Here is a 24227-nt window from a genome sequence, read left to right as displayed (position 1 = left end):
AAGCACCATTCTCAAAAGTGACCACAAATGAAAATATGCATACAATGCTTTTATTATGAAGGTGCAATTTTTATGGTGAAAATTACCTTCCCCAAACTGGAAACTCACGCGCTGCATATGTATGCCAGTTAGGCTCTACACCCGTAGTAAAGCGGATTAATGTGCTTCATTTTAAGAAGTTATTTGGCCACTTTAGTTGTGATACAAACCTTATCAAAGCATATAGGCCAGGCTACATGAGGTGTGCAACTATGATTTGAAAAAGTAGCAAAATAAGCATGCGCTGTTTGCGTTAAACTGGGCATCATTCACAAGTGCTAAGATTTCACTCACAAGTGATAGGCTGATATTGTCACCAATCACACTATTCTTGATTTAATCTTGTCTTTACATACAGTGGCTTCGGAAAGTATTCAGACCCCTTGACTTTTTCCACATTTTGTTACATTACAGCCTTATTCTAAAAAGGATTAAATAGTTTTTTTCCTCATCCACACACAATACCCCATAATGACAAAGCAAAAACAGGTTTTTAGAAATGTTTGCTAATTTATACAAAATAAAATAACTGAAATATCACATTGACATAAGTATTCAGACCCTTTACTCAGTACTTTGTTGAAGCACCTTTGGCAGCGATTACAGCATTGATTCTTCTTGGGTAGGATGCTACAAAAGCTTGGCACACCTGTATTTGGGGAGTTTCTCCCATTCTTCTCTGCAGATCCTCTTAAGCTCTGTCAGGTTGGATGGGTAGGATTGCGGCACAGCTATTTTCAGGTCTCTCCAAAGATGTTTGATCGGGTTCACGTCCGGGCTCTGGCTGGGCCATTCAAGGACATTCAGAGACTTGACCCGAAGCCACTCCTGTGTTGTCTTGCCTGTGTGCTTAGGGTCGTTGTCCTGTTGAAAGGTGAAGCTTTTCCCCAGTCTGAGGTCCTGAGCGCTCTGGAGCAGGTTTTCATCAAGGATCTCTCTGTACTTTGCTCCGTTCATCTTTGCCTTGATCCTGACTAGTCTCCCAGTCCCTGCCACTGAAAAACATCCCCACAGCATGATGCAGCCACCACCATGCTTCATCGTAGGGATGGTGCCAGGTTTCCTCCAGACGTGACGCTCGGCATTCATACCAAAGAGCTCAATCTTGGTTTCATCAGACCAGAGAATCTTGTTTCTCATGGTCTGAGAGTCTTTAGCTGCCTTTTGGCAAACTCCAAGCGGGCTGTCATGTGCCTTTTACTGGGGAGTGGCTTCTGTCTGGTCACTCTACCATAAAGGCCTGATTGGTGGAGTGCTGCAGAGATGGTTGTCCTTCTGGAAGATTCTCCGATCTCCACAGAGGAACTCTAGAGCTCTTGTCAGAGTGACCATCAGGTTCTTGGTCACCTCCCTGACCAAGGCCCTTCTCCCCTGATTGCTCAGTTTGGCCAGGTGGCCAGCTCTAGGAAGTCTTGGTGGTTCCAATCTTCCTTTTAAGAATGATAGAGGCCACTGTGTTCTTGGGGACCTTCAATGCTGCAGACATTTTTTGGTATCCTTCCCCATGTCTGTGCCTCGACACAAACCTGTCTCAATTCCTTCGACCTCATATCTTGGTTTTTGCTCTGACATGCACTGTCAACAGTGGGACATTATAAAGACAGGTGTGTGCCTTTCAACATCATGTCCAATCAACTGAATTGACCACAGGTGGATTCCAAAATAAGTTGTAGAAACATCAAGGATGATCAATGGAAACAGGATGCACTCAAGCTCAATTTCGAGTCTCATAGCAAAGGGTCTGAATACTTATTAAATATGGTATTTCTATTTTTATTACATTTGCAAAAATTCTAAAAACCTGTTTTCACTTTATCATTTTGGGGTATTCTGTGTAGATTGCTGAGGAGCATCTTTTAAAATCCATTTTAGAATAAGGTTGTAACATTACAAAATGTGGAAAAAGTCAAGGGGTCTGAATACTTTCCTGAAGGAACTGTATACTAAATAACACGTGTGAAGTGTGTTTTGATTTATAATGGACCATTATCATGCAACTGTCTCGAAACAGGGTTTGCAGGAAAAAATACATGTCATCTATGCACTTAAATAGTGAATGGAGGACGCTTTTCTCGTGGTTCATTTTCATTCCAGCCAGATAGGCTATACTCCTGTTTTAAAGAGAGGCCTAGCCTATTGAAAGCTGATGGGATCCTCCTCTTTTTAAGAGGCCATCACTCTGTTTTCTCAATTGCATAGCCTATAGAAATGTAAGTTTTTTATTACATTTTTGATCACATTTGCATTGATGTCAGAGTGATAGAAGGACAATAGAGTGCCAGGCAGTTAGCAAGTTTGGTATGCTACTAATGACCATCAGCAGCATCAGAGCTTGGAGAAGCCTAATTACCATGACTAAATGGTCACATGGAATTTGACTGCCCTCATGACACGTGACTGCCAGTGTGCCGGTAATATAGTCACCGTAACAGAACTAGTTGCAACACTCACTACCGAGTTCCAAACTTCCTTTGGAAGCAACATCAGCACAAGAACTGTTCATTGAGAGCTTCATGACATGGGTTTCCATGGCCAAGCAGCCGTACACAAGCCTAAGATCACCATGCACAATGCCAAGCATCAGCTGGAGTGGTGTAAAGCTCGCCGCCATTGGATTTGGAGCAGTGGAAACACATTCTCTGGAGTGATGAATCACGCTTCATCATCTGGCAGTCCGATGGATGAATCTGTGTTTGGCGGATGCCAGGAGAACGCTACCTGCCCCAATGCATAGTGCCAAAGGTAAAGTTTGGTGGAGGGGGAATAATGGTTGTTCATGGTTCGGGCTAGGCCCCTTAATACAAGTGAAGGAAAATCTTAACGCTACAGCATACAATGACATTCTTGACGATTCAGTGCTTCCAACTTTGTGGCAACAGTTTGGGGAAGGCCCTTTCCTGTTTCAGCATTACAATGCCACCGTCCACAAAGCGAGGTCCATACAGAAATGGTTTGTTGAGATCGGTGTGGAAGAACTTGACAGGCCTGCATAGAGCCTTGACCTCGACCACATCGAACACTTTTAGGATGAATTGGAACTCAGACTGCGAGCCAGGCCTAATCGCCCAACATCAGTGCCCGACCTCACCAATGCTCGTGGCTGAATGGAAGTACCCACAGCAATGTTCCAACATCTAATGGAAAGCCTTCCCAAAAGAGTGGAGGCTGTTATAGCAGCAAAGGGGGGACCAATTCCATATTAATACCCATGATTTTGGAGTGAGATGTTCGATGAGCAGGTGTTCACATACTTTTGTTCATGTAGTTTACATGTCATAGTACAGACATTATTGCTATCAAAATGATCAAAAGATGGTTTGGTCTGTTTTCATCTTTAATCATGGTACAGGAGAAACACTTTTTTTTATGTGAATCTCTAATAAATATGGTCAGGCTTTTATTTTGAAAACTACTCCATTTTGATACCAGTATCATGGCAAGGAAACAAAACACGAAGTGGATTTAACTTCTTTGGGGAAACAGCCTTGAAGTTGGAAACAAACATTATGTTTTTATCCAGAATCACGTATTTATTTTCAAAGCTTATAGCTTGGATAATAAAAGGACCAAAGAGTCCGGTCTGCTTCATGTTTTCATTTTTGCCATGGAAAAAAATATTGCGATACTGGTATCTTCACAGCCCTAGAAGAGGTATTAATTCAAAATATATTTTGTGAAGATTCTGTTGGTGTTGGAGAAAGTTGGCATAAGGGTTGACACTAAGGCCTACAATGAAATGATATTTGATTTATCCTAAGTGACACGTAATTTCTTCATTAAACAACTTTGTAAATAGTTAGTCAAGGCCCTCCTGGAAAACACTCCTATATCTATCTATCTATCTATCTATCTATCTCTCCAACTTGCCTCTTGTCCTCTTCATCTTGGTATCTATGCTCCCAGAACCATCAGTGCAGTGTTTGGTCAGGGTGCTTTCCTGTATGATTCTCTCTCCACAGGAGGAGCAGCGATAGGGTCGTAGTTGACCCCTGGCAGGTCTAGAAGTCAGGTAGGCATTCCCTGGTGAAGTAGGTGTCGACAGGGATGGGGGGGTGCTTGGCCGTCATGTGACGTTCCCAGGTTCGAGGGTCATTGAAGATGATATGACAGTGCTCACAGCTCATTGGACCAGCTCGGTGTTTTTCATTGTCCATACCTGAAATACCAAGCCGACACGGTGAAAGATCTGTCGATGTGTCCTTGAGTAAGACAGTTGACCCTTATTTGCTCCAGGGGCGCCGTACTACTATGGCTGACCCTGTAAAATAACACATTTCACTGCACCTATTCGGTGTGTGATAATAGAAACATTGTAATATTTTTTATAAAACACAGAAAATAAAGAATTATAAAACGTGAAAACTGAAATAAATAATAAGTACATAGACTGTATGAAAAACATTTTCAAATTCTATATACCCTCAGCCTCTCCTCCGTCTGTGCTTTCTTGGACAGAGTCTTCTGGGCCAGTGGGGGGCAGACTCCACTTGCTGTGGGTGCGTTGGTGAGCTGAGAGCAGGCAGGCAGGAGGGGAATGTACAGACACAGCAGGCAAACACTGTGCGACCTCTGAGATGTCTCTCATACTCCACTGGGTGCTTGAAGCGTAAATGCCTCTCTTCTGTCTCTGCATCCTGAAAGGTCATGATGGCACTGAGGAGACTGGGGAGGCTGGGCTACGGGAAGAGAAAGCAATTAGACAGGGTCAGGAGAACCAGTGGATACACAAGTGATGTGATTTGCTGCAAAGAGGAAAAATTGTCAAATACAGGTAAATACTGAGTCATTGAAAAGACAAAATAACAAGATGCATATCATATCTAGAACAGAATAATCAGATTCAAGACACACGTTCACAGAATTCCAAGTACCCTGCAAATGAGAGGTGAATCCATAGCCTAAACAAGAGGAAATATTAATAAAGAACCAGCCTTACCTGAAACTCTGGTTGAATCATTAGAGATTACTGCAGTGCTTCCCTCCTCTTCCTCTCTCACCGCCCTGTCCTCATCCTCCCAGATCCTCTCCTCTCCGTGCTGTCTCTCCCGGTGGCTTCTGAGTGCTGTCAGGTTGCAGAAGCTCTGGCTGCAGTCATGGCACTGCTGTCGTTCAGCCACAGTGTGAGCGCTTGTGGGAGGCCAGCTTGCGCAGGCTCTTGAGCGTCCGTCCACAGACCCCACAGATGTTCTGGGACTGGCCCATGTGTCTGCGCTTGTGCATGATGAAGGCAGTGGGGCGGAGGAAGCGGTCACCACACACTGGGCACTGGAACTCCAGTTTGACCTTGTGGCCGTGCGCGACCCCGTCCTCCCCCGCCACACCAGTACAACAGTGTCCCGTTAGCTGCCAGGAGGAAATGAAGCAGCGCTGACACAGTCTGCAGCACCAACTGGAGTCTGACCCAGAGACATCCTCAGTCTCAACAGCAGACCAGCACCTCTCCTCTGTCTTTCCCTTCCTCCTCTTTTTCTCCTCCTCTGCTTCTTCCAGGGTGTCTGTTTCCTCAGGGAGTTGGTCGTCGGGAGCTGGAGTTGAAGCGCGACCGTGATTTAGTGGGATAGCAAGAGCGAAGGAAGAAAATGTGTTGAGAATCAAGGTTGAAAATAAGACTAATATATTGTATCGCGTTGTAAAATTATCAATACTACAATTCCGTTTCTGTGCAAGTGTTGGCTTGCAGGCTCCTAAACACTTATTTGGACCCACCTGTAGTGCCTTGTTCTAGGCCCTCTTCTTGCTCCTGTTTGATGAGCGTGTCAGATGACAGTGGACCATTGGACATCTGCTCCATTTGGTCTTCTTTCTCTTGTTTAACGATGACCATCAGCATGTCACCATCCAATGTCCCTCCTTTACCACATACTGTCTTCATCCTATTGTATTCTTTGAGATTAGTAGGCACATCAATAGGGTATGATCAAAAAGAAATGGCTTGAACATTTGGTCCTTATTGCTCAGGCTTATTATAAACAGTATCAGCTGTAGAACCATACTCTGGTCACCGATCAGACTACTTTTCCAGCATGGTTAATTAAATAACGTGTGTAATTTCTTCAGTTAAAGCCTTCGCAGTAAAGATAACATATTTTGGTCAAAACAGAACACCTTCACGCAGGATAACTCGGTGACTAATTGGTGCAAGATTTCATGGACAGAATATGGCTGTGATCGTCAATAACCTCAAATTCTGTCGCCAACCTTGCTTGCTCCTCAATATTCAATGGGTCCTCTGTCCCTTGCGGTTTATTGCAAGGGTGTAAAATATTTCAAAGATACCGGTAAATTACATCTCTTGCTTGCAGTAGAATATACATATTTGCATTATAACTAAATGATATGCATCTTTTTCATGTTTGATGTCAACCCGTGCGCATCCGATGGTAGGATTGTGAAGAACATTTTTTTCACCCCAACGCTTTGACGGTGGCGTGACTGATTTACTGCCGCCCATTTGGATCACACTCCATTGTCGTCTGTAACCGTAATAAACTATTAGCGGCGCCTCACCCTTATAATAATGCTGTTACAATTTTACACAATACATAAGGGCGCAAAAAAATGGAATTCCTGAATAGTAATTACATTTAGTAACAATTGAAATGAGTCTCACACATGTTAAAATTAAAATGTAGTCCATAACACATCAATCTGAATTCAAAGTTAGTCTTGCAAAATGTTGAACCTTTCATTGACTCCCTATCATCTGGGGAAAGTTAGCTTGTTCTCCACAGTGAGCAAACTACAAAACCATTCAATAGTTCTATGAGAGTAGTGCCTTCAAAAGGGCATTCGACAACAAAATCATTCGAACCAGCAAGTGAATCCCACATGACATGTCCTGTATGCCTACATATGTACTTGTGCTAGGCTATATGTCTGCAATTAAATAAGCACAACATTAGAAAGGTGGCTTTTATTTTTGTCTGACACATTAATAACTGAGTGAAACTAGAAAGTAAAATATACAGTATGTAAACAGCTGTCAGTTCATCAGCAACAGAACAAGAACTGCTTTTCTAAACAAAATAACTTTCTGTAAACATGAGGGAATGTAGGCCTATTAGGTAAAAAGACTAGAGTACTGGCAGTGAAAAGATTATTTTTGCATAAATTACAAATGAACACAACCACAGAATAAATGACTAACATGCAAAACATGAGGTTTATCATGTTCTTTTAAATAAATGGACAGAATTAAAATAGATGTTAATCACTTGTATTGGTAGGCTAAATTACATCAGTTGAGAATCAGAGTCTGACAGGAAGAGGTTAACAATGACATTAAGAGGTATGACAATGTTCCATGATCAAGCATTGTAATTTACACTCAAACTACCATTGAAAAATAGATTGCAGGCCATGATCTGTCCTCGTCTCAAAACCTGCTACAACTACTGAAATATATAAAAGCACTGACCATCTTTTCAGATTAAGGGACACCCGCCAATGAAAAATAAAATACTGTCAATTTAAAATTGATCATAGTGTAAGTAATTCAAATAACAACCAAAAGTAATCAGCTTCCTTAATGTCCAACAAGCAACCAGAATAACAATCTCCATTCAACAGAATATTCACTCAAACACATCAATACAACAACACCTTATGTGTTAAAAATGCCACTTTTGTTGGTTGACATACGAGTCATTTCTAAACTGATAGAAGTAAACCTCTGAGAAAGAGATGGGGGATAATGTGGCTTTGTGATAGAAAAAGGTCCCTCATTTTCATTTCTTACACCTCTCCCCTGGCATGCTGCAAATAATGCTCATAAAGTTGTGAGACAGCAGGAAACTGAACACCACACTCCGCACAATCCAAACCTCTCATTGTCGCCTTGTCCTCCTTGGATCTAGCAGCACGTTTAGTCGCATTCCCATAAATTCTACTCCGCTTCCTGTTTACATTCCCATCTTTTCTGTCAGGGTATGGAATGGTCTCTACCTGTGAGTACAGTGGTGATAGAGGGCTTGCGAGCGGCTGGGTGGAGGCATATGACCGGAGGCCTGGTTGGAAACCTGGGTGTTGCATTGGGGGAGGCACGGGTATAAGGGGTGACAGTGAATATAGTAGGTCTGAATGATTGGAAAAGTAATGAAGGAGATGTGAACCTTGTGGGTGGTTTGCTTGAAGAGGCGGAGAAGGGTAGTAGGTATGGTGGAGTTCCTGATGGGAGTGTGTTATGCCACTGTTCATGTGAGGGTCAAATCCATTCATGTTGGAAGGTACATCATGTTCATGTGTCGAGGGAGAATAATCATAGCAGTCGTCCTGTATCCACATACTGTGGTCAACTGGTGAGGAATGGCAAAGCTGATGATTGAAAAGCAAATCTAGTGTCCTGAAGCTGGCGTTGCACTCCTCACATTGATAAGGCAGGCACTGCTGCTGGTCAAGTCCTTGGAGAGTTTTGTTTGGTCTCTCATCGATCCACTGGTACTCCGGGTGTTCTCGCAGCATGTGCTGCTTGTAGGGCCCAACGAAGCGGAAACCTTGGCGACACTTTGGACATGAGAACCGTCCTAGTTTCTGTCTGTGGACTCGCTGGTGAAGCCAAAGCTTTTTCCAGCTTTCCAGGGTCTTTCCACAGCAGTCACAGGTGTAGCTCTGACTGTGGGCATGAGTTAGCATGTGGGCTCGGAGTCTCCCTGTGTGTCTGAAAAGTCTTCCACAACGTGGGCATAAGTACTTCCTCGGGTCAGATTTACGATCTAGACTATTCAACTTTGATACAAGGGGGGTGAGATTGTTTGTGGGTATAATGCATGTTTGGAAGGGGCGCAGAGTTGTAGCAATGGCTTTATTGGCATGTGTTTGTGAAGACAGACGACCACTTGGTTTTTGCTGTGGGGTAGGTTCACAGTTCAGCAACGAGGCAGAGGAAGCTGAACTCTGTCCAAGGTTCTGAAATGGTTGACTATCAGCAGCTGCAGGAAATACTAATTGGGTGACTGGTGAATGACTCTTGACTGGTGAATGACTCTTGACACTTGGTTGCTGCGATCTTTGCTGATTAGGGGCTCTAGGTTTCCAAATCCTAAATTCAGATTTGGATGTCATCTTCTCCCCCCTAACTTTGTTGCAATATTGGTGGTGCTCTTCAAATTCTGACATCACACTAAACAGCTGGTCACAGAATAAACAGCGAAAGAGCTTCACACCAGCATGGGTTTTCAGGTGGGTTTTGTACTGACGCCTCTGAACAAATCTCTCTTCGCAGATGTGGCATGTAAAAGATATGAAAGGCTTCTTCCGGCTCTCTCTGTCATTACTCTCCCTCAGACCCTTGCAGGGATGTTTTTTTGCAGACGACAACTGAGTGAAACTCTTCCCACACCGTGTGCAGTTGTAAGGCTTAATGGACCAGTGGGTCACCTCGTGAATACGAATTGATGAGCGATTACTAAAGGCTTTCCCACATACTTTACAGATATATGGTTTTTCCCCAGTGTGCATACGTATATGAACCTGCAGACCAGACCAAAAGGGAAATACTTTCCCACAAATGTGGCATTTGAGTATCCCCCCTTTTCCCCTTTTTCTCCTTTCTTTCATAGAAACAAGGGGTGTATGATTGGCCTCATTTCTGTTATCCTTCATTTTACTCCCAGACTCAGAGTCCTGGTTCGGGTTCTGCGAGTGCCACTTGCAATGAGCAAGCAATTCCTTTGAATTACTGAACTTCATTTTGCAATAAGGACACTTCAGAGGCCGACAGCGCTTGTTATGTTTCTTGATATGACTTTTTAAGTTAGATAGCTGGGCAAAGTCTTGGTTACAATCAATGCACTTATAGGGCCTTTCGCCTGTATGAGTGCGTAGATGGACGGTATATACAGACACAAAATCAAAATGGCGACCGCAGTACTCACACGTTTTCCCTGTGCCTTTTGGTCTCCCTTTTGGTCGACCCCTAGCCTTCAGGCCACAACTGCTTGTTGGGTTATATTCAGTTTCATCGCCTACACCATCTCTCTCTTTCTTGATTTCTTTACTTGTGAATTCTTCACCTTGTACGACATCTGATTTTAAAAAGGACTTATGAGACATAGTTTCTAACATGTTTACATCAGTGATGATAGGATTTTGGTGACTTTCAGGCAAATCTTTAAATCCTTCATCTGTTGACTTACTTCCATTTGAAAAGCTGTCATTTGTGTTACCCTCATACTCCCAAGCTGACTCGCCACAGTCCATCTCCTCTCCAACATCACCATTGCCTTCATCGGCCTGCTTTGACATGGTGTCTGGATCTGCCTGTGAGGTCACACGTTGGAGTCTACCTCTATCATCAATGGACCTTTTCCTCTTTCCTTTTTTGTATTTAGTTTTTCCAAAAACAAACCGGGACCGCTTTCTGGGAGCAGTGCCAGCAGTTTCTCTGCGTTTGTCAACTTTGAGTGGCTTTTTGAACTCAGTGCCATCACAACTAGTATTACAGGGCTCAACCTTCACACTGGTGTCAGTGTGGCATTGAAAAGACATGAGACAATTTGACTGTGCCAGGGAATTAAAATCACCCAGCTCTATTTCAATATCCTCACACTTCACATTAGAGATCATGTCAGCACTTGACCTCCCACCTCTCTGAGAATCAATGCGACTAAGTGACACAGACACATGCCTTGGAATATAATCTGAACGCTCAGTCTCAATATTCTGATGTTGTGGTGGAATGTCCTGGGAATTCACAGATGCTGTAATAGAACATGATTTTCTCTGTGATTTTCTCTGTGCTAATGCAAACTGCCTCACGAGTGTTGTTTTCATTGGTGGTCGTCCTACTCTGTGTTTAGGCTTAACAGGAGCTTCCTCAGGCTGAGGACCAATGTTTCCTCTCTTTTCCTTTTCAGATTGCATCTCATCAGGTTCCTTTTTAATGACCATTTTTTCTTCTGTTACATGGGATTGTTGCACTGAAATAGTGTTCATGGTTTTTCCTGGTCGTTTCTTGGTCGACCCCTTTGGTCGTCCCCTTTTCCTTTTTGGTTCCAAGGGTGAGATAGCCACAGGGCTGGATTCAGCTGGTTGATGGTCTTGGGGGGACGAGTCAAGAACAGACACCCCTGTATTGCTTGGTTCACGGTTTAGAGTTATTGCTTTTGTTTCAATAGCTCTGAGAGACGTGTCATCCATGTTTTCTACACAGTTTGTAGTAAAAGAAATGTCATTCGCTCTGTCAGACATTGTTTCACTCCAATCCTTTGATTCTGCAATGCTCAGATGAGAAGAACTCTTCTCTGTTTGTAGCACAGTATGCAGCATTTTTGCCTTCTTGTGAGGGCGACCACGTTTCCTAACAACGTCTACCGCTGCTGGCCTTGTTACACCCACCAGCTCTTTTGTGATACAGTTCAATGTTTGCTCACTCCCAGTAAGTGATAAATGCACTTCAGGATTGGCACTTTCAAATTGAAAGTTAGCATGACCAGTAGCATGTGAATTAACATGCATTTTCTCCATGTTTGCCTGCATCTTTGTGCTCTTTCTTCTGTGATTAATGCCACCAGAGTTTACCTCTCCGGGATTAGGAAGGACAGGCAAAACAGGGGTACCTGGTAGTGACTGTGTATCAGAGGGTTCAGCTACCACTTTGTTCTGTTGGCTTCTACTTTCTCTCTGTAGTTGGGGTCTTTGTAAGGGCTCCTTCATAGGGCGCATGTTATGGCAGTTGTCTACCTCCTTGCTGATCTTCTCTTCAGATGGCTGTAAAATAAATAAATAAATAAATATATATATATATATATATATTTATTTAAAAAGAGGATATAACACGTTAATGCTTTCCTTTTGCGCCGGTCTTAGTTTTCATAATCAAATATAGAGAAACAGGCAAACATCACACAAATATATGGGTATATTGTATCAGATACACAGTTCTACACATGAAAATACCCTGAAGGGGGACACATAGAACAGTAGCGTCTCCATTGCCAGTATCAGCAGTTACCGGTTTCTCGTTAGTCAGGGCAGGCAAGGGTTCAGGAGGGTTGCTATGGGCAGCAGATAAGGCTGACTGTTTCCTCATCATTGACTCCTCAACTGAAGGAAATTTTACTTCCCATGTCAGTCAGTCTCTTGCTCTGTATTTTCACATAGGGAAGAGGTGAATTCTCATTAAAACTAGATTCAGGATGGAGTTTTTCTAGCCTCTGTGATACTAGTAACAAGATGCTACTATTTCCAACATACACGAGTGACTTTCTTATGCTATTTTAATACTTACTGTCTTTAGTTTTAGGCAGGCTCTCTGGCAGGACTGATGAGGAAAATGTAAATGTTCAACGTAGATCCTCCAATAGCAGCCCAGGCAAGAACGATCATCCAGCTTTTGTTCAAACCACGCGTCTCCTCTTCCTCTACAATCTAGCCAGGTAACCCCCACTACCGTCTCCAGGTACCTTAACAAAAGAAACAGCGCTTTGAGCCATGTGATTCTACATCATAACATCGAAAACTGTCTTGGTTTATCGAACTAAAAGTCATGTTATATTTTGAGTTAACTTCCCCTTTTCACGCAGAAATGTTAGTCAGTCTTTCTGGGGCCCCTGGCAACAACAGCCAAGAACACCCCTTCTATAGATTGGACAAGACAGGGCTGGGGCTGTGCTACTGACTTTAAATCATAAATAAAAAATGTACATTTTGCATCTGTATTCCTCACACCAGATTTAGCAGCCTGTGCAACATTTTATCCCCATGCTGTCATTCAAATTTTCTCACCAAAAAACAGCCCACATGCATCTCACATACTCACACACTGATGTAGTGTTGTTCTGTTGGGTTTGAATGTTCCAACTTGTGTCTTCCATGCCTTGAATCAAATTGATAGGTTGTAGGCACCACAACCCATAGAGGCTGTCTGACATCCAGATGATCTAATCGAAGTGAAAAGAACAAGCTGCGAGAATTCCCAAATCTATTCCTCTTGTCACTGTAAGCAGCTAGCTACAGTGCCTTCAGAAAGTATTTATACCCCTTGACTTTCACATTTTGTACTATTACAGTCAGAATTCAAAATATATATTTTTCTCACCCTTCTACACACAATACCCCATAATGACAAAGTGAAAACATATTTATTGAAAACGAAATACTGAAATATCTAATAATTTACATAAGTATTCACACGCCTGAATCAATACATATTAGAATCACCTTTGGAAGCGATTACAGCTGTGAGTCTTTCTGGGTAAGTCTCTGAGACATGTGACAAACTCATTCTATGGAGGGCCAAGTGTCTGCAGGTTTTCACTCTTTCCTTGATTGATGAATTAAGGTCACAGATTTGTAAGGAGCTCCCCTCACCTGGTTGTCTGGGTCTTAATTGATAGTAAAAAACAAAATCCAGCAGGCACTTGGACCTCCATGTGAATGAGCTTGACTCACCTGCTCGAAGAACTTTGCACAGCTGGATTGTACAATATTTACATTCTTTGAAAAATTCTTCAAGCTCTGACAAGTTGACTGTTGATCATTGTTAGACAGTCATTTTAAAAAGTATTGCCATAAATTTTGAAGCTGATATAAGTCAAAACTGTAACTAGGCCACTCAGGAACATTCAATGTCATCTTAGTAAGCAACTCCTGTGTATATTTTGCCTTGTGTTTTAGGTTATTGTCCTGCTGAAAGATTCATTTGTCTCCCAGTGTCTGTTGGAAAGCAGAGTGAACCAGGTTTTCCTCTAGAATTTTGCCTGTGCTTAGCTCTATTCCGTTTATTTTTATTAACAAAAAAAAAACTATAGTCCTTGCCAGTGACAATCATACACATAACATGATGCAGTTACCGCCATGTTTGAAAATATGAAGAGTGGTACTCTGTGATGTGTTGGATTTGCCCCAAACATAACACATTGTTCAGGACATAAAGTTAATTTATTTTCCAAATTTTTTGCAGTTTTACTTTAGTGTCTTATTGCAAACAGGATTCATGTTTGGAATATATTCTGTACAAGCTTCCTTCTTTTCACTGTCATTTTTGTTAGTATCGTGGAGTAATTTACAATGTTGATCGATCCTCAGTTTTCTCCAATCACAGCCATTATACTCTAACTGTTTTAATGTCACCATTGGCCTCATGTTGAAATCTGTGAGCAGTTTCCTTCCTCTCTGGCAACTGAGTTAGGAAGGACACCTGTATCTTTGTAGTGACTAGGTGTTTTGATACACCATCCAATGTAATTTGTTCTGAAAGAGCGTCAAAATCTGGACCCCGACAAATCAGCTGGTCTAGACAATCTGGACCCTCTCTTTCTAAAATTATCCGCCACAATTGTTGCAACCCCTATTACTAGCTTGTTCAACCTCTTTCGTATCGTCTGAGATCCCTAAAGATTGGAAAGCTGCCGCGGTCATCCCCCTCTTCAAAGGGGGAGACACTAGACCCAAACTGTTACCGACCTATATCTATCCTACCCTGCCTTTCTAAGGTCTTCGAAAGCAAAGTTAACAAACAGATCACCGACCATTTCGAATACCACCGTACCTTCTCTGCTATGCAATCTGGTTTCCGAGCGGGTCATGGGTGCACCTCAGCCACACTCAAGGTCCTAAACAATATCATAACCGCCATCGATAAAAGACAATACTGTCCAGCAGTCTTCATTGACCTGGCCAAGGCTTTCGACTCTGTCAATCACCGCATTGTTATCAGCAGACTCAATAGCTTTGGTTTTTGAAATGACTGGCTCGCCTGGTTCACCAACTACTTCTCAGATAGAGTTCAGTGTGTTAAATCAGAGTGCCTGTTATCCGGACCTCTGGCAGTCTCTATGGGGGTTCAATTCTCGGGCTGACTCTTATGTCTGTATACATCAATGATGTCGCTCTTGCTGCTGGTGATTCTCTGATCCTGCTCTATGCATTCTGTATACTTCTGACCCTTCTTTGGACACTATGTTAAGAAACCTCCAGACAAGCTTCAATGCCATACAACACTCCTTCCGTGGCCTCCAACTGCTCTTAAATGCAAGTAAAACTAAATGCATGCTCTTCAACCAATCGCTGCCCGCACCTGCCTGCCCATCTAGCATCACTACTCTGGACGGTTCTGACTTAAAATATGTGGACTAGAGGTCGACCGATTATGATTTTTCAACGCCGATACCGATTATTGGAAGACCCAAAAAAAAGCCGATACCGATTAATCGCTTCAAGCCTTCCCCGTAGCTCAGTTGGTAGAGCATGGTGTTTGCAACACCAGGGTTGTGGGTTCGTTTCCCACGGGGGGCCAAGTACGAAAAAAATAAAAAAATAAAGTATGAAATGAAAATGAAATGTATGCATTCACTACTGTAAGTCGCTCTGGATAAGAGCGTCTGCTAAATGACTAAAATGTAAAAAATGTAATCGGCCGATTATTTTATTTATTTGTAACAATGACAATTACAACAATACTGAATGAACACTTATTTTAACTTAATATAATACATCAATAAAATCAATTTAGCCTCAAATAAATAATGAAACATGTTCAATTTGGTTTAAATAATGCAAAAACAAAGTGTTGGAGAAGAAAGTAAAAGTGCAATATGTGCCATGTAAAAAAGCTAACGTTTAAGTTCCTTGCTCAGAACATGAGAACATATGAAAGCTGGTGGTTCCTTTTAACATGAGTCTTTAATATTCCCAGGTAAGATGTTTTAGGTTGTAGTTATTATAGGACTATTTCTCTCTATACGATCTGTATTTCATATACCTTTGACTATTGGATGTTCTTATAGGCACTTCAGTATTGCCAGTGTAACAGTATAGCTTCCGTCCCTCTCCTCGCTCCTACCTGGGCTTGAACCAGGAACACATCGACAACAGCGTTACCGATGTAGAGGAAGGGGAAACAACTACTCCAAGTCTCAGAGCGAGTGACGTTTGAAACGCTATTAGCGCGCACCCGGCTAACTAGCTAGCCATTTCACATCGGTTACACCAGCCTCATCTTGGGAGTTGACACGCTTGAAGTCATAAACAGCGCAATGCATTGCGAAGGGCTGCTGGCAAAACGCACGAAAGTGCTATTTTGAATGAATGCTTACGAGCCTGCTGCTGCCTACCACTGCTCAGTCAGACTGCTCTATCAAATCATAGACTTAATTATAACATAACACACAGAAACACGAGCCTTAGGTCATTAATATGGTCGAATCCGGAAACTATCATCTCGAAAACAAAACGTTATTCCTGTTACATTGCACAACCCTCAATGTTATGTCATAATTACATAGAATTCTGGCAAATTAGCTCGCAACGAGCCAGGCGGCCCAAACTGTTGCATATACCCTGACTGCGTGCAATGAACGCAAAATTACACAATTTCACCTGGTTAATATTACCTGCTAACCTGGATTTCTTTTAGCTAAATATGCAGGTTTAAAAATATATACTTCTGTGTATTGATTTTAAGAAAGGCATTGATGTTTATGGTTAGGTACAGACGTGCAACGATTGTGATTTTTTCGCAAATGCGCTTTTGTTAAATCATCCCCCGTTTGGCGAAGTCGGCTGTCTTTGTTAGGAAGAAATAGTCTTCGCAGTTCGCAACGAGCCAGGCGGCCCAAACTGCTGCATATACCCTGACTCTGTTTGCAAGAGAAGTGACATTTTCCCTAGTTAAAAGAAATTCATGTTAGCAGGCAATATTAACTAAATATGCAGGTTTAAAAATATATACTTGTGTATTGATTTTAAGAAAGGCATTGATGTTTATGGTTGGAGCAACGTGTACCTAAGCGATTATATGCAACACAGGACAGGCTAGATAAACTAGTAATATCATCAACCATGTGTAGTTAACTAGTGATTATGATTGATTGATTTTTATAAGATAAGTTTAATGCTAGCTAGCAACTTACCTTGGCTTCTTACTGCATTCGCGTAACCTCGTGGAGTGCAATGTAAAGCAGGTGGTTAGAGTGTTGGACTAGTTAACCGTAAGGTTGCACGATTGAATCCCTGAGCTGACAAGGTAAAAATCTGTTATTCTGCCCCTGAACAAGGCAGTTAACCCAATGTTCCTAGGCCGTCATTGAAAATAAGAATGTGTTCTTAACTGACTTGCCTAGTTAAATAAAGGTGTAAAAAAAAAAACGTAATATTTTTTTATTATTTTTTTTTAAACGGCCAAGTCAGCAGCCCAAAATACCGATTTCCGATTGTTATGAAAACTTGAAATTGGCCCTAATAAATCGGCCATTCCGATTAATCGGTCGACCTCTAATGTGGACAACTACAAATACCTAGGTGTCTGGTTAGACTGCACACTCTCCTTCCAGACTCACATTCAGCATATCCTATCCAAAATGACATCTAGAATCGGCTTCCTATTCCGCAACAAAGCATCCTTCACTTATGCTGCGAAACATACCCTCGTAAAACTGACTATCCTACCAATCCTTGACTTCTGCGATGTCATTTACAAAATAGCCTCCAACACTCTACTCATCAAATTGGATGTAGTCTATCACAGTGCCATCTGTTTTGTCACCAAAGCCCCATATACTACCCACCACTGCGACCTGTACGCTCCTGTTGGCTGGCCCTCGCTTCATATTCGTCACCAAACCCACTGGCTTCAGGTCATCGATTAGTCTTTGCTAGGTAACTCCCAGCCTTTTCTTAGCTCACTGGTCACCATAGCAGCACCCACCCGTAGCACGCGCTCCAGAAGGTATAGATCACTGGTCATCCCCAAAGCCAAGTCCTCCTTTGGCCGCCTAACTTTCCAGTTCTCTGCTGCTAATGACGAACGAATTGCAAAAATCCCTGAAGCTGGAGACTCATATCTCCCTCTCTAACTTTAAGCATCAGCTGTCAGAGCAGCTTACCGATCATTGCACCTGTACACAGCCCATCTGTAAATAGCCCACCCAACTCCCTCCTCCCCATATTGTTATTTATCTTTTTGCTCCTTTGCACCCCAGTATCTCTACTTAGTCATCTTCTGCACAATCCATCACTCCAGTGTTTAATTGCTAAAGTGTAATTATTTTGCCACTATGGCATATTTATTGCCTTACCTCCCTAATCTTACATTTGCACACACTGTATATAGATTTTTCTATTGTGTTATTGACTGTACATTAGTTTAACCCATGTGTAACTCTGTGTTGTTTGTGTTGTACTGCTTTGTTTTATCTTGGCCAGGTCACAGTTGTAAATTAGAACTTGTTCTCAACTGGCCTACCTGGTGAAATAAAATAAACGTAATTAATAACTTCACCATGTTCTAAAGGATATTCAATGTCTGCTTTTTTATTTTTACCCATCTAAAAATAGCTGCCCTTATTTGCTTAGCATTGGAAAAACCTCCCTGGTCTTTGTGGTTGAATCGGTGTTTGTAATTCACAACTCGACTGAGGGACCTTACAGATAATTTTGTGTGTGGAGTACAGATGCGGTAGTCATTCAAAAATTAAGTTAAACATTATTTCACTGGTGTCCATGCAACTTATGTGACTTAAGCACATTTTAACTCTTGAACCTATTTAGGCTTTCCATAACGAGGTTGAATACTTGACTCAAGACATTTCAGCTTTTCATTTTGAATTAATTTGCAATCATTTCTAAGAACATAATTTCACTTTGACAGTATGGGGTATTGTGCATAGGTCTGTGACAAAATCTCAATTTAATCAATTTTAAACGTAGGCCATAACATAACAAAATGTGGGAAAAGTCAGGGGTGTGAATACTTTCTGAAGGCACTGTATGTAGCTGTGTCAACTAATGTTAGCTATAGCGAAATTCTGCAGGTAGGCCGACATGTTGGAAAACATGCTCTATCTCCAGTTAGTTAGCTAAAGAAACATGCACGCAATAGCAAGATAGGTTAATGTAAGACTCGCAGTTACTCACCCAAAAATGTCTTACTGCAAACTTGTCCTCGAACCACCAGTTAGATAGCTGTCGACATGATAAAAGCTACTAGCTAGCTAACGTCAACATACCGTGTTGTAGTCCAAACCCGACAAATATCAATATTTATAAATGATGCATTGCACATAACATTTATGTTTTCGCCAACGTTCAGCTACATTGGCGTGTGCCATAATTTTAAATGTTAGCTTATTGTATTCGTGATTCAATTGTTTTTTCTTCTCACTCAACATCGGTAGGCCGGAAATGGCGTCGCGGTGCCTGCCTACCTCATCAAAGGTGGACAACCGGTGTAAAATAAAAAAAGTTTCCCCAAAAACTTATTGCAGTGCTTATAAAAAATTATCATGATAGCAAAATATTATAAAGACGCCTATTTTTGTGTGCTATGTGCATTCACAAGTGACAAACTATGTCTGAGAGCTATCCCAAGCAATCAGTGAATACATGATCTGCATTTCCATCACGCTCTCTTGGCAGAAGCTATAAAACAAACCCTGAGTTGTAAAACAACTAACCAAAATCTAAAACTGTCTCTTACCTTAACCCTACCTCTAACCGTAACCCAATTGTAAGTAACTCTGGAGAAAAAAAATGTTTTGCAGGTCAGGAGTGTCCATATAGGCTTTTCCAGCTATCACTTATGGCTGCAGCTATTGCTTTGGTCCCTGAAATACGAAAAACACAGATTACACCTTAGTTGCTACAAAGGAAAGGGAGAGAGCGGAATCAAAACAATATTTTATTCCAAGACCAAGGAAATGGCTAAAAAGAACCAACATGTTCTTGTGATATGGCCAATGCTGCTTATACCAAATTTTCAGTAAAGTTACTGTAAAAAAAAAAAACAGCATTTTCAAAAGAAACTTTCATACATTGTTTGTGGTTATCTGAACTATACAGACTGATTTGATACTGCATATGTAACATTTCCAATATCATTTGACACACATCTGATCTTTTTTTTGTTGAAAAAACCTAGGCTACTGACAGATTAGTTGTAAATTGAGTAGTTAGATTAGAGTTAAACTGGTACCTGACAAAAAGGACCCATACCCATAGAAGATGTTTGTCTGTTGCAAATGCAGAGGGTTCACATTGGGAATGCTTTTTGCACTGTTCATGTCTGTAGTACTGGGAGGGAAGAGGTTCATTGTTGGTATGACAGCTGACTTGGGTTTGGTGAAGGAGCTTTTATGCCGCATTCACGTACTAGTCAGAACTAGGAAACACAGACATTTCCGACTTACTAACTGGTTGTTATACATGTGCCATGTTCAACCAGTCAGCAAGTCGGAAATTTCAGAGTTTCCTAGTTCCGACTAGCATGAAAACGCATCCTCAATCACAAAACAGTCATCATCTGAAACCTCAGTTTTTACAGAGACGGCAGACAACCCGGTGCCCCTATCCGGACCTACTGCCTTGTGGTCGTATATAGTTACATTCGCTGAAGTTTGAATGTTGAACGCCAGCTCCTTGTCACCATTCCTTCGAGGAAAGGAGTATGGGCTGGTCCCCTCCTTCCCTTTTCTGTGACCATTGAGCTGTTTGCCAGACGTCAGACCCAGTTCCTGCGCAAAAAAGGATGCTGCCATTGTGCAACGGTGCCTCTCGAGCAGCTTGACAGTTTGGAAGGGCTCCTGACAAACTCTACACTTCAAGTATTTTGTTCCAGAAGTCCCTGGAACGGGCTGCTGTGAGACCATATGCATCCCTAGCTGCAGCTCCCCATTGAACGGGTCAGGACAGTGCTGACGCTGGACAACCTTAGCATACCCCACGGGCTGTTTCCTGTTACTCAGCACTGTGGCAGTGGTAAATCTGGTTTCAGGAGTTGCCCGATATGAGCCACACTGGTGGTGGCCAGGCTGTGGTGACTTGTTGTTGCTGAGCAGGAGAACCCCGCACCGCAGGCAGCCATGGACTTTATTTCTTGCATGAGTGTTGTGGTGCCATACGAGTAAGTCTTTTGTTGCAAAGCCCAGTTCACAGTAGGCACACCTGTAGGGCTTTGTCCTTCCAAACTTGCGCAAGGTCTCCACCAACACCACTGGCTGGAATTGGTGCCAGAGGTCCGTTGTTGGGGCACTTGGACCAGGTGGAGGCTTTGTGGCTCGTGGAATAGGGGCCGATAGCATCGGAGTCGGTCCAGGCTGAGCCCAGCTTCCCTGCCCCGCCGCCAATACCAGCCTCGAAAGCTGCTCCTTGTACTCTCTCTCCCTCTGATATTGTTCCTTCTTTATGGTGCTATAATTAATTACAGTGTGGCCTGGCTCATGTAACCCACTGTGGTCCATCATATCAACATACATGGAGAACTCTGTTCCACAGGAGCAGATGTAACCAGCCGCAGGACAAAAGTGGTCATGAAATGAGGTTTGGTCTGGAAAGATCATTTCACAACTAAAGCAAAAAGGGGGTCCACCATCCCCAAGCTCCCTTTCACCTCTCACATTGTTCCGCTTTTGCATCTTGACCGGTCCTCGATGCGATGATTCATGTAGAATAGGGTCTCTCTGGAGTGTCTGAGGTAACGAAAGGATAATCGTTTAGAAAGCCTGTTCAACTTTACTGTTCACAAATTATATCAACAGGGAAGTATTGCATAAAAAGCGGGGCACATATTTCAGCAACACAACATTAGGTAGCTGTAGGGCGTGCTAGCCTTTAGACTTAAATAACTTGTTAAGTAGTGTGATATTGATAATTTCACTATGTAGCTAGCTAACACATTGGTCGTAAATCACTATGAAACGTCGTCACCCCAAGCCCGGCGCTGGCCCACATTTGGGGGTCTTTGTTTCTTGGACCAGCGGGGTGTTCAAAAGCTTAAACCCAATTTGCAAACTAAAGCTTAATAATACATCGACACAAGTAATTATATTTGACATATATACCAATCTATGTTGCTAGTTAGCTATCCAGCCTAGGAAATGTTTGTTAGTATAGCTAGCTAGCTAAAGTCAGCTATCCATCCCAAAACATAGCTAGCCTAGCTAACGTTAGCAGCATTACCTTACACCGGGGAGTCACTGCTGTCCACGTTCATATTACTGCCATTGATATAAAATTCGGACATTTGTAACTTTGCTATAATATTGCTACGTAGCTTTATTCATATTTCATAACCTTATAGGCTGAATTTTGGAACGCATCCGCGGCAGCGAGGTGGAAAATACAACTTACTTCGTTTCGTTGGCGGGTAAACTTCCAAATGCAATGTGACACTGCCGCCTGTCGGGTTGGAGTATGCAAGTTGATTAGTTGAGTCAAAGATGAAGAGGCGAAGCGAGAGGGTTTACTCAGCCCAAAATCTGTCCACAGAACATTAATTATAAAGCAAGGGAGGAGTTTTTGTATGGGGTCACTGTGTCGAATTTAGTCAAGATAAAATGAATAGCTGTTTTGATACGTGAGGTTTACTTGATCGAATAGAAGTTTCGTAATGCTTAGGTTGTAAAAAGTGTAACTACATAAGTGAGACGCACGGGACATCCCAGCAACTGTGAAGTTATCCCTAGTGAAATTTGAGACTGTCCATGTATATTTGAGGCCAGCATAACATCTCAATCTCCACTGAATACAGACGGTTGACGTAATTGAATATTCAAATATATATCAAAATGACTAGTTGTATCCACCAATCCAAAGAGAATAGGCGGGAGCTTGACAGCCCGCTGTTCCACTCTGTGGACAACGAATCTCATTGTTAGGGCAGAGACAAGCATCGTGTAATTATATCCTAAATCCCTATCAAAAGTCTAGTTTAAACTAGAGATGTTTTTTTTTGTTGCATTGGATGTATCTCAATCCACCGCATCCCCAGTGTCGCACTTCCGCATCTGCAATGAAAGAGCTTGAGTGCCGTTTGTCAGACCATAAGACAACCCGAAAACAAGTCTTCTCACAAAAACGTCTGTAGTCTGAACGGTTTGACCGAAACAACTATTATGACCACTTTTTGCAAAGGGGATACTCTCACAAACACCACAAGTGTCAAGACTCGTCTGAAGTTGGTAAGGTCGACGTGTACACTCTGTATGGTAGCGTTCGAACTGTTTGGGTGCTTTTTAAGTTATGTACCAAATACATTTAACAGGTTTCCATTGCATTAACTTGTGTGACATTTTACCAAGACATATGCTGTTTCCATCAGGCCTGTCGTGAGTATATTTCTGCATCAGGTAATTCATACACATAACATGGTTGGAAACCTGGTTAGTGACAACAATCAACTCAAATCTTTCATCTCTGAATGGGGCTTTATTAAAACAAGGAGCAACACACACTACATGCTATTTCCTATACATTTCTGTTTTGATGGAAGTGTTCAAATATATACACACAAAAGTATGTGGACAGCCCTTCAAATTAGTGGATTCAGCCATTTCAGCCACACCCGCTGCTGACAAGCGTATAAAACCAAGCACACAGCCATGCAATCTCCATAGACAAACACTGCCAGTAGAATGGCCTTACTGAACAGCTCAGTGACTCAAAGTAGTACCGTCATAAGATGCCACCTTTCCAACAAGTCAGTTCGTCAAATGTCTGCCGTTAGAGCCACCCTGGTCAACTGTAAGTGCTTTTATTGTGAAGTGGAAACATCTAGCTCACAGAACGGAACCGCCAAGTGCTGAAGCGTGAAAAAAATCGTCTGTCCTCGGTTGCAACACTCACTACCAAGCTTCCAGAGGCAGTTTGGAACAACATCAGCACAAGAACTGTTAGTCGGGAGCTTCATGAAATGGGTTTCCATGGCCGAGCAGCCACACACAACCCTAAGATCACCATGCGCAATGCCAAGCGTCGGCTGATGTAAAGCTCGCCGCCATTGGAGTGTTGAATCACACTTCACCATCTGGCAGTCCGAAAGACAAATCGGGGTTTGGTGGATGCCAGGAGATTGCTACGTGCCCCAATGCATAGTGCCAACTGTAAAGTTTGGTGGAGGAGGAATAATGGTCTGGGGCTGTTTTTCCATGGTTGGGGTTAAGCCCCTTAGTTCCAGTGAAGGGAAATCATAATGCTACAGCATACAAAGACGTTCTAGACGATTCTGTGCTTTAACTTTGTGGCAACAGCTTGGGGAAGGCCCTTTCCTGTTTCAGCCTGACAATTCCCCTGTGCACAAAGTGAGGTCCATACAGAAATGGTTTGTCACGATCAGTGTAGAAGAACTTGACTGCACAGAGCCCTGACCTCAACCCCATCGACCACCTTTGGGATAAATGGGAACGCCGACTGCGAGCCAGGCCTTATCACCCAACATCAGTGCCCGACCTCACTAATGCTCGTGGCTGAATGGAAGC

The 24227-nt window shown here is 42.4% G+C and overlaps 3 protein-coding genes across 9 annotated transcripts; all 3 read right to left on the bottom strand.

Moving 5' to 3' along the window:
* Positions 1-3923: 3923 nt before the first annotated feature.
* On the bottom strand, positions 3924-6104 carry LOC115164553 (zinc finger protein 668-like). 2 transcript variants are annotated; one of them, XM_029717168.1, is made up of 4 exons: positions 5746-6104; positions 4976-5564; positions 4459-4715; positions 3924-4297 (listed from the first exon to the last, which is right to left on the bottom strand). In XM_029717168.1, exons 1-2 carry the CDS (start codon positions 5909-5911, stop codon positions 5149-5151), a joined length of 582 nt encoding a protein of 193 aa, XP_029573028.1. In that variant the 5' UTR covers positions 5912-6104; the 3' UTR covers positions 3924-4297; positions 4459-4715; positions 4976-5148. The 2 variants fall into 2 exon arrangements, with proteins under 2 accessions (XP_029573028.1, XP_029573037.1); XM_029717177.1 differs by having other exon boundaries at positions 3924-4195.
* An 833-nt stretch (positions 6105-6937) lies between these two features.
* LOC115164167 (uncharacterized) lies at positions 6938-19207 on the bottom strand. Of its 5 annotated transcripts, none has more exons than XM_029716408.1 (5): positions 18892-19207; positions 12797-12940; positions 12266-12440; positions 11990-12122; positions 6938-11745 (listed from the first exon to the last, which is right to left on the bottom strand). In XM_029716408.1, the coding sequence occupies exons 4-5, from the start codon at positions 12068-12070 to the stop codon at positions 7774-7776; spliced, it is 4053 nt and encodes a 1350-aa protein (XP_029572268.1). In that variant the 5' UTR covers positions 12071-12122; positions 12266-12440; positions 12797-12940; positions 18892-19207; the 3' UTR covers positions 6938-7773. The 5 variants fall into 5 exon arrangements, with proteins under 5 accessions (XP_029572268.1, XP_029572258.1, XP_029572283.1 ...); XM_029716398.1 differs by having other exon boundaries at positions 12797-12917; XM_029716423.1 differs by lacking the exon at positions 11990-12122 and having other exon boundaries at positions 12797-12917.
* Positions 19208-19638: 431 nt separating this feature from the next.
* On the bottom strand, positions 19639-22148 carry LOC115164451 (zinc finger and SCAN domain-containing protein 20). Of its 2 annotated transcripts, none has more exons than XM_029716951.1 (2): positions 22102-22148; positions 19639-21440 (listed from the first exon to the last, which is right to left on the bottom strand). In XM_029716951.1, exon 2 carries the CDS (start codon positions 21384-21386, stop codon positions 20235-20237), a length of 1152 nt encoding a protein of 383 aa, XP_029572811.1. In that variant the 5' UTR covers positions 21387-21440; positions 22102-22148; the 3' UTR covers positions 19639-20234. The 2 variants fall into 2 exon arrangements, with proteins under 2 accessions (XP_029572811.1, XP_029572800.1); XM_029716940.1 differs by lacking the exon at positions 22102-22148 and adding an exon at positions 21931-22095.
* Between the last annotated feature and the right edge of the window lie 2079 nt (positions 22149-24227).

This window comes from Salmo trutta, chromosome 3 (assembly GCF_901001165.1).
Source record: "Salmo trutta chromosome 3, fSalTru1.1, whole genome shotgun sequence".
In the NCBI taxonomy this organism is placed as follows: Eukaryota; Metazoa; Chordata; class Actinopteri; order Salmoniformes; family Salmonidae; genus Salmo; species Salmo trutta.
Note: the sequence above shows the minus strand (reverse complement) of the source record. Positions and strands in the feature narration are given on the sequence as shown.

What these genes read in the sequence shown, in the direction of transcription:
- LOC115164167 (XM_029716408.1), bottom strand. Translation starts at nt 12,070, where the DNA reads ATGATGAGGAAACAGTCAGCCTTATCTGCTGCCCATAGCAACCCTCCT. An exon ending in CCCTGACTAACGAGAAACCG is followed by an intron (nt 11,746 to 11,989) that starts GTAACTGCTGAT and finishes TTTATTTTACAG; the next exon opens with CCATCTGAAGAGAAGATCAG.
- LOC115164553 (XM_029717168.1), bottom strand. Translation starts at nt 5,911, where the DNA reads ATGAAGACAGTATGTGGTAAAGGAGGGACATTGGATGGTGACATGCTG. An exon ending in CCTAGAACAAGGCACTACAG is followed by an intron (nt 5,565 to 5,745) that starts GTGGGTCCAAAT and finishes CTTCAACTCCAG; the next exon opens with CTCCCGACGACCAACTCCCT.
- LOC115164451 (XM_029716951.1), bottom strand. Translation starts at nt 21,386, where the DNA reads ATGCAAAAGCGGAACAATGTGAGAGGTGAAAGGGAGCTTGGGGATGGT.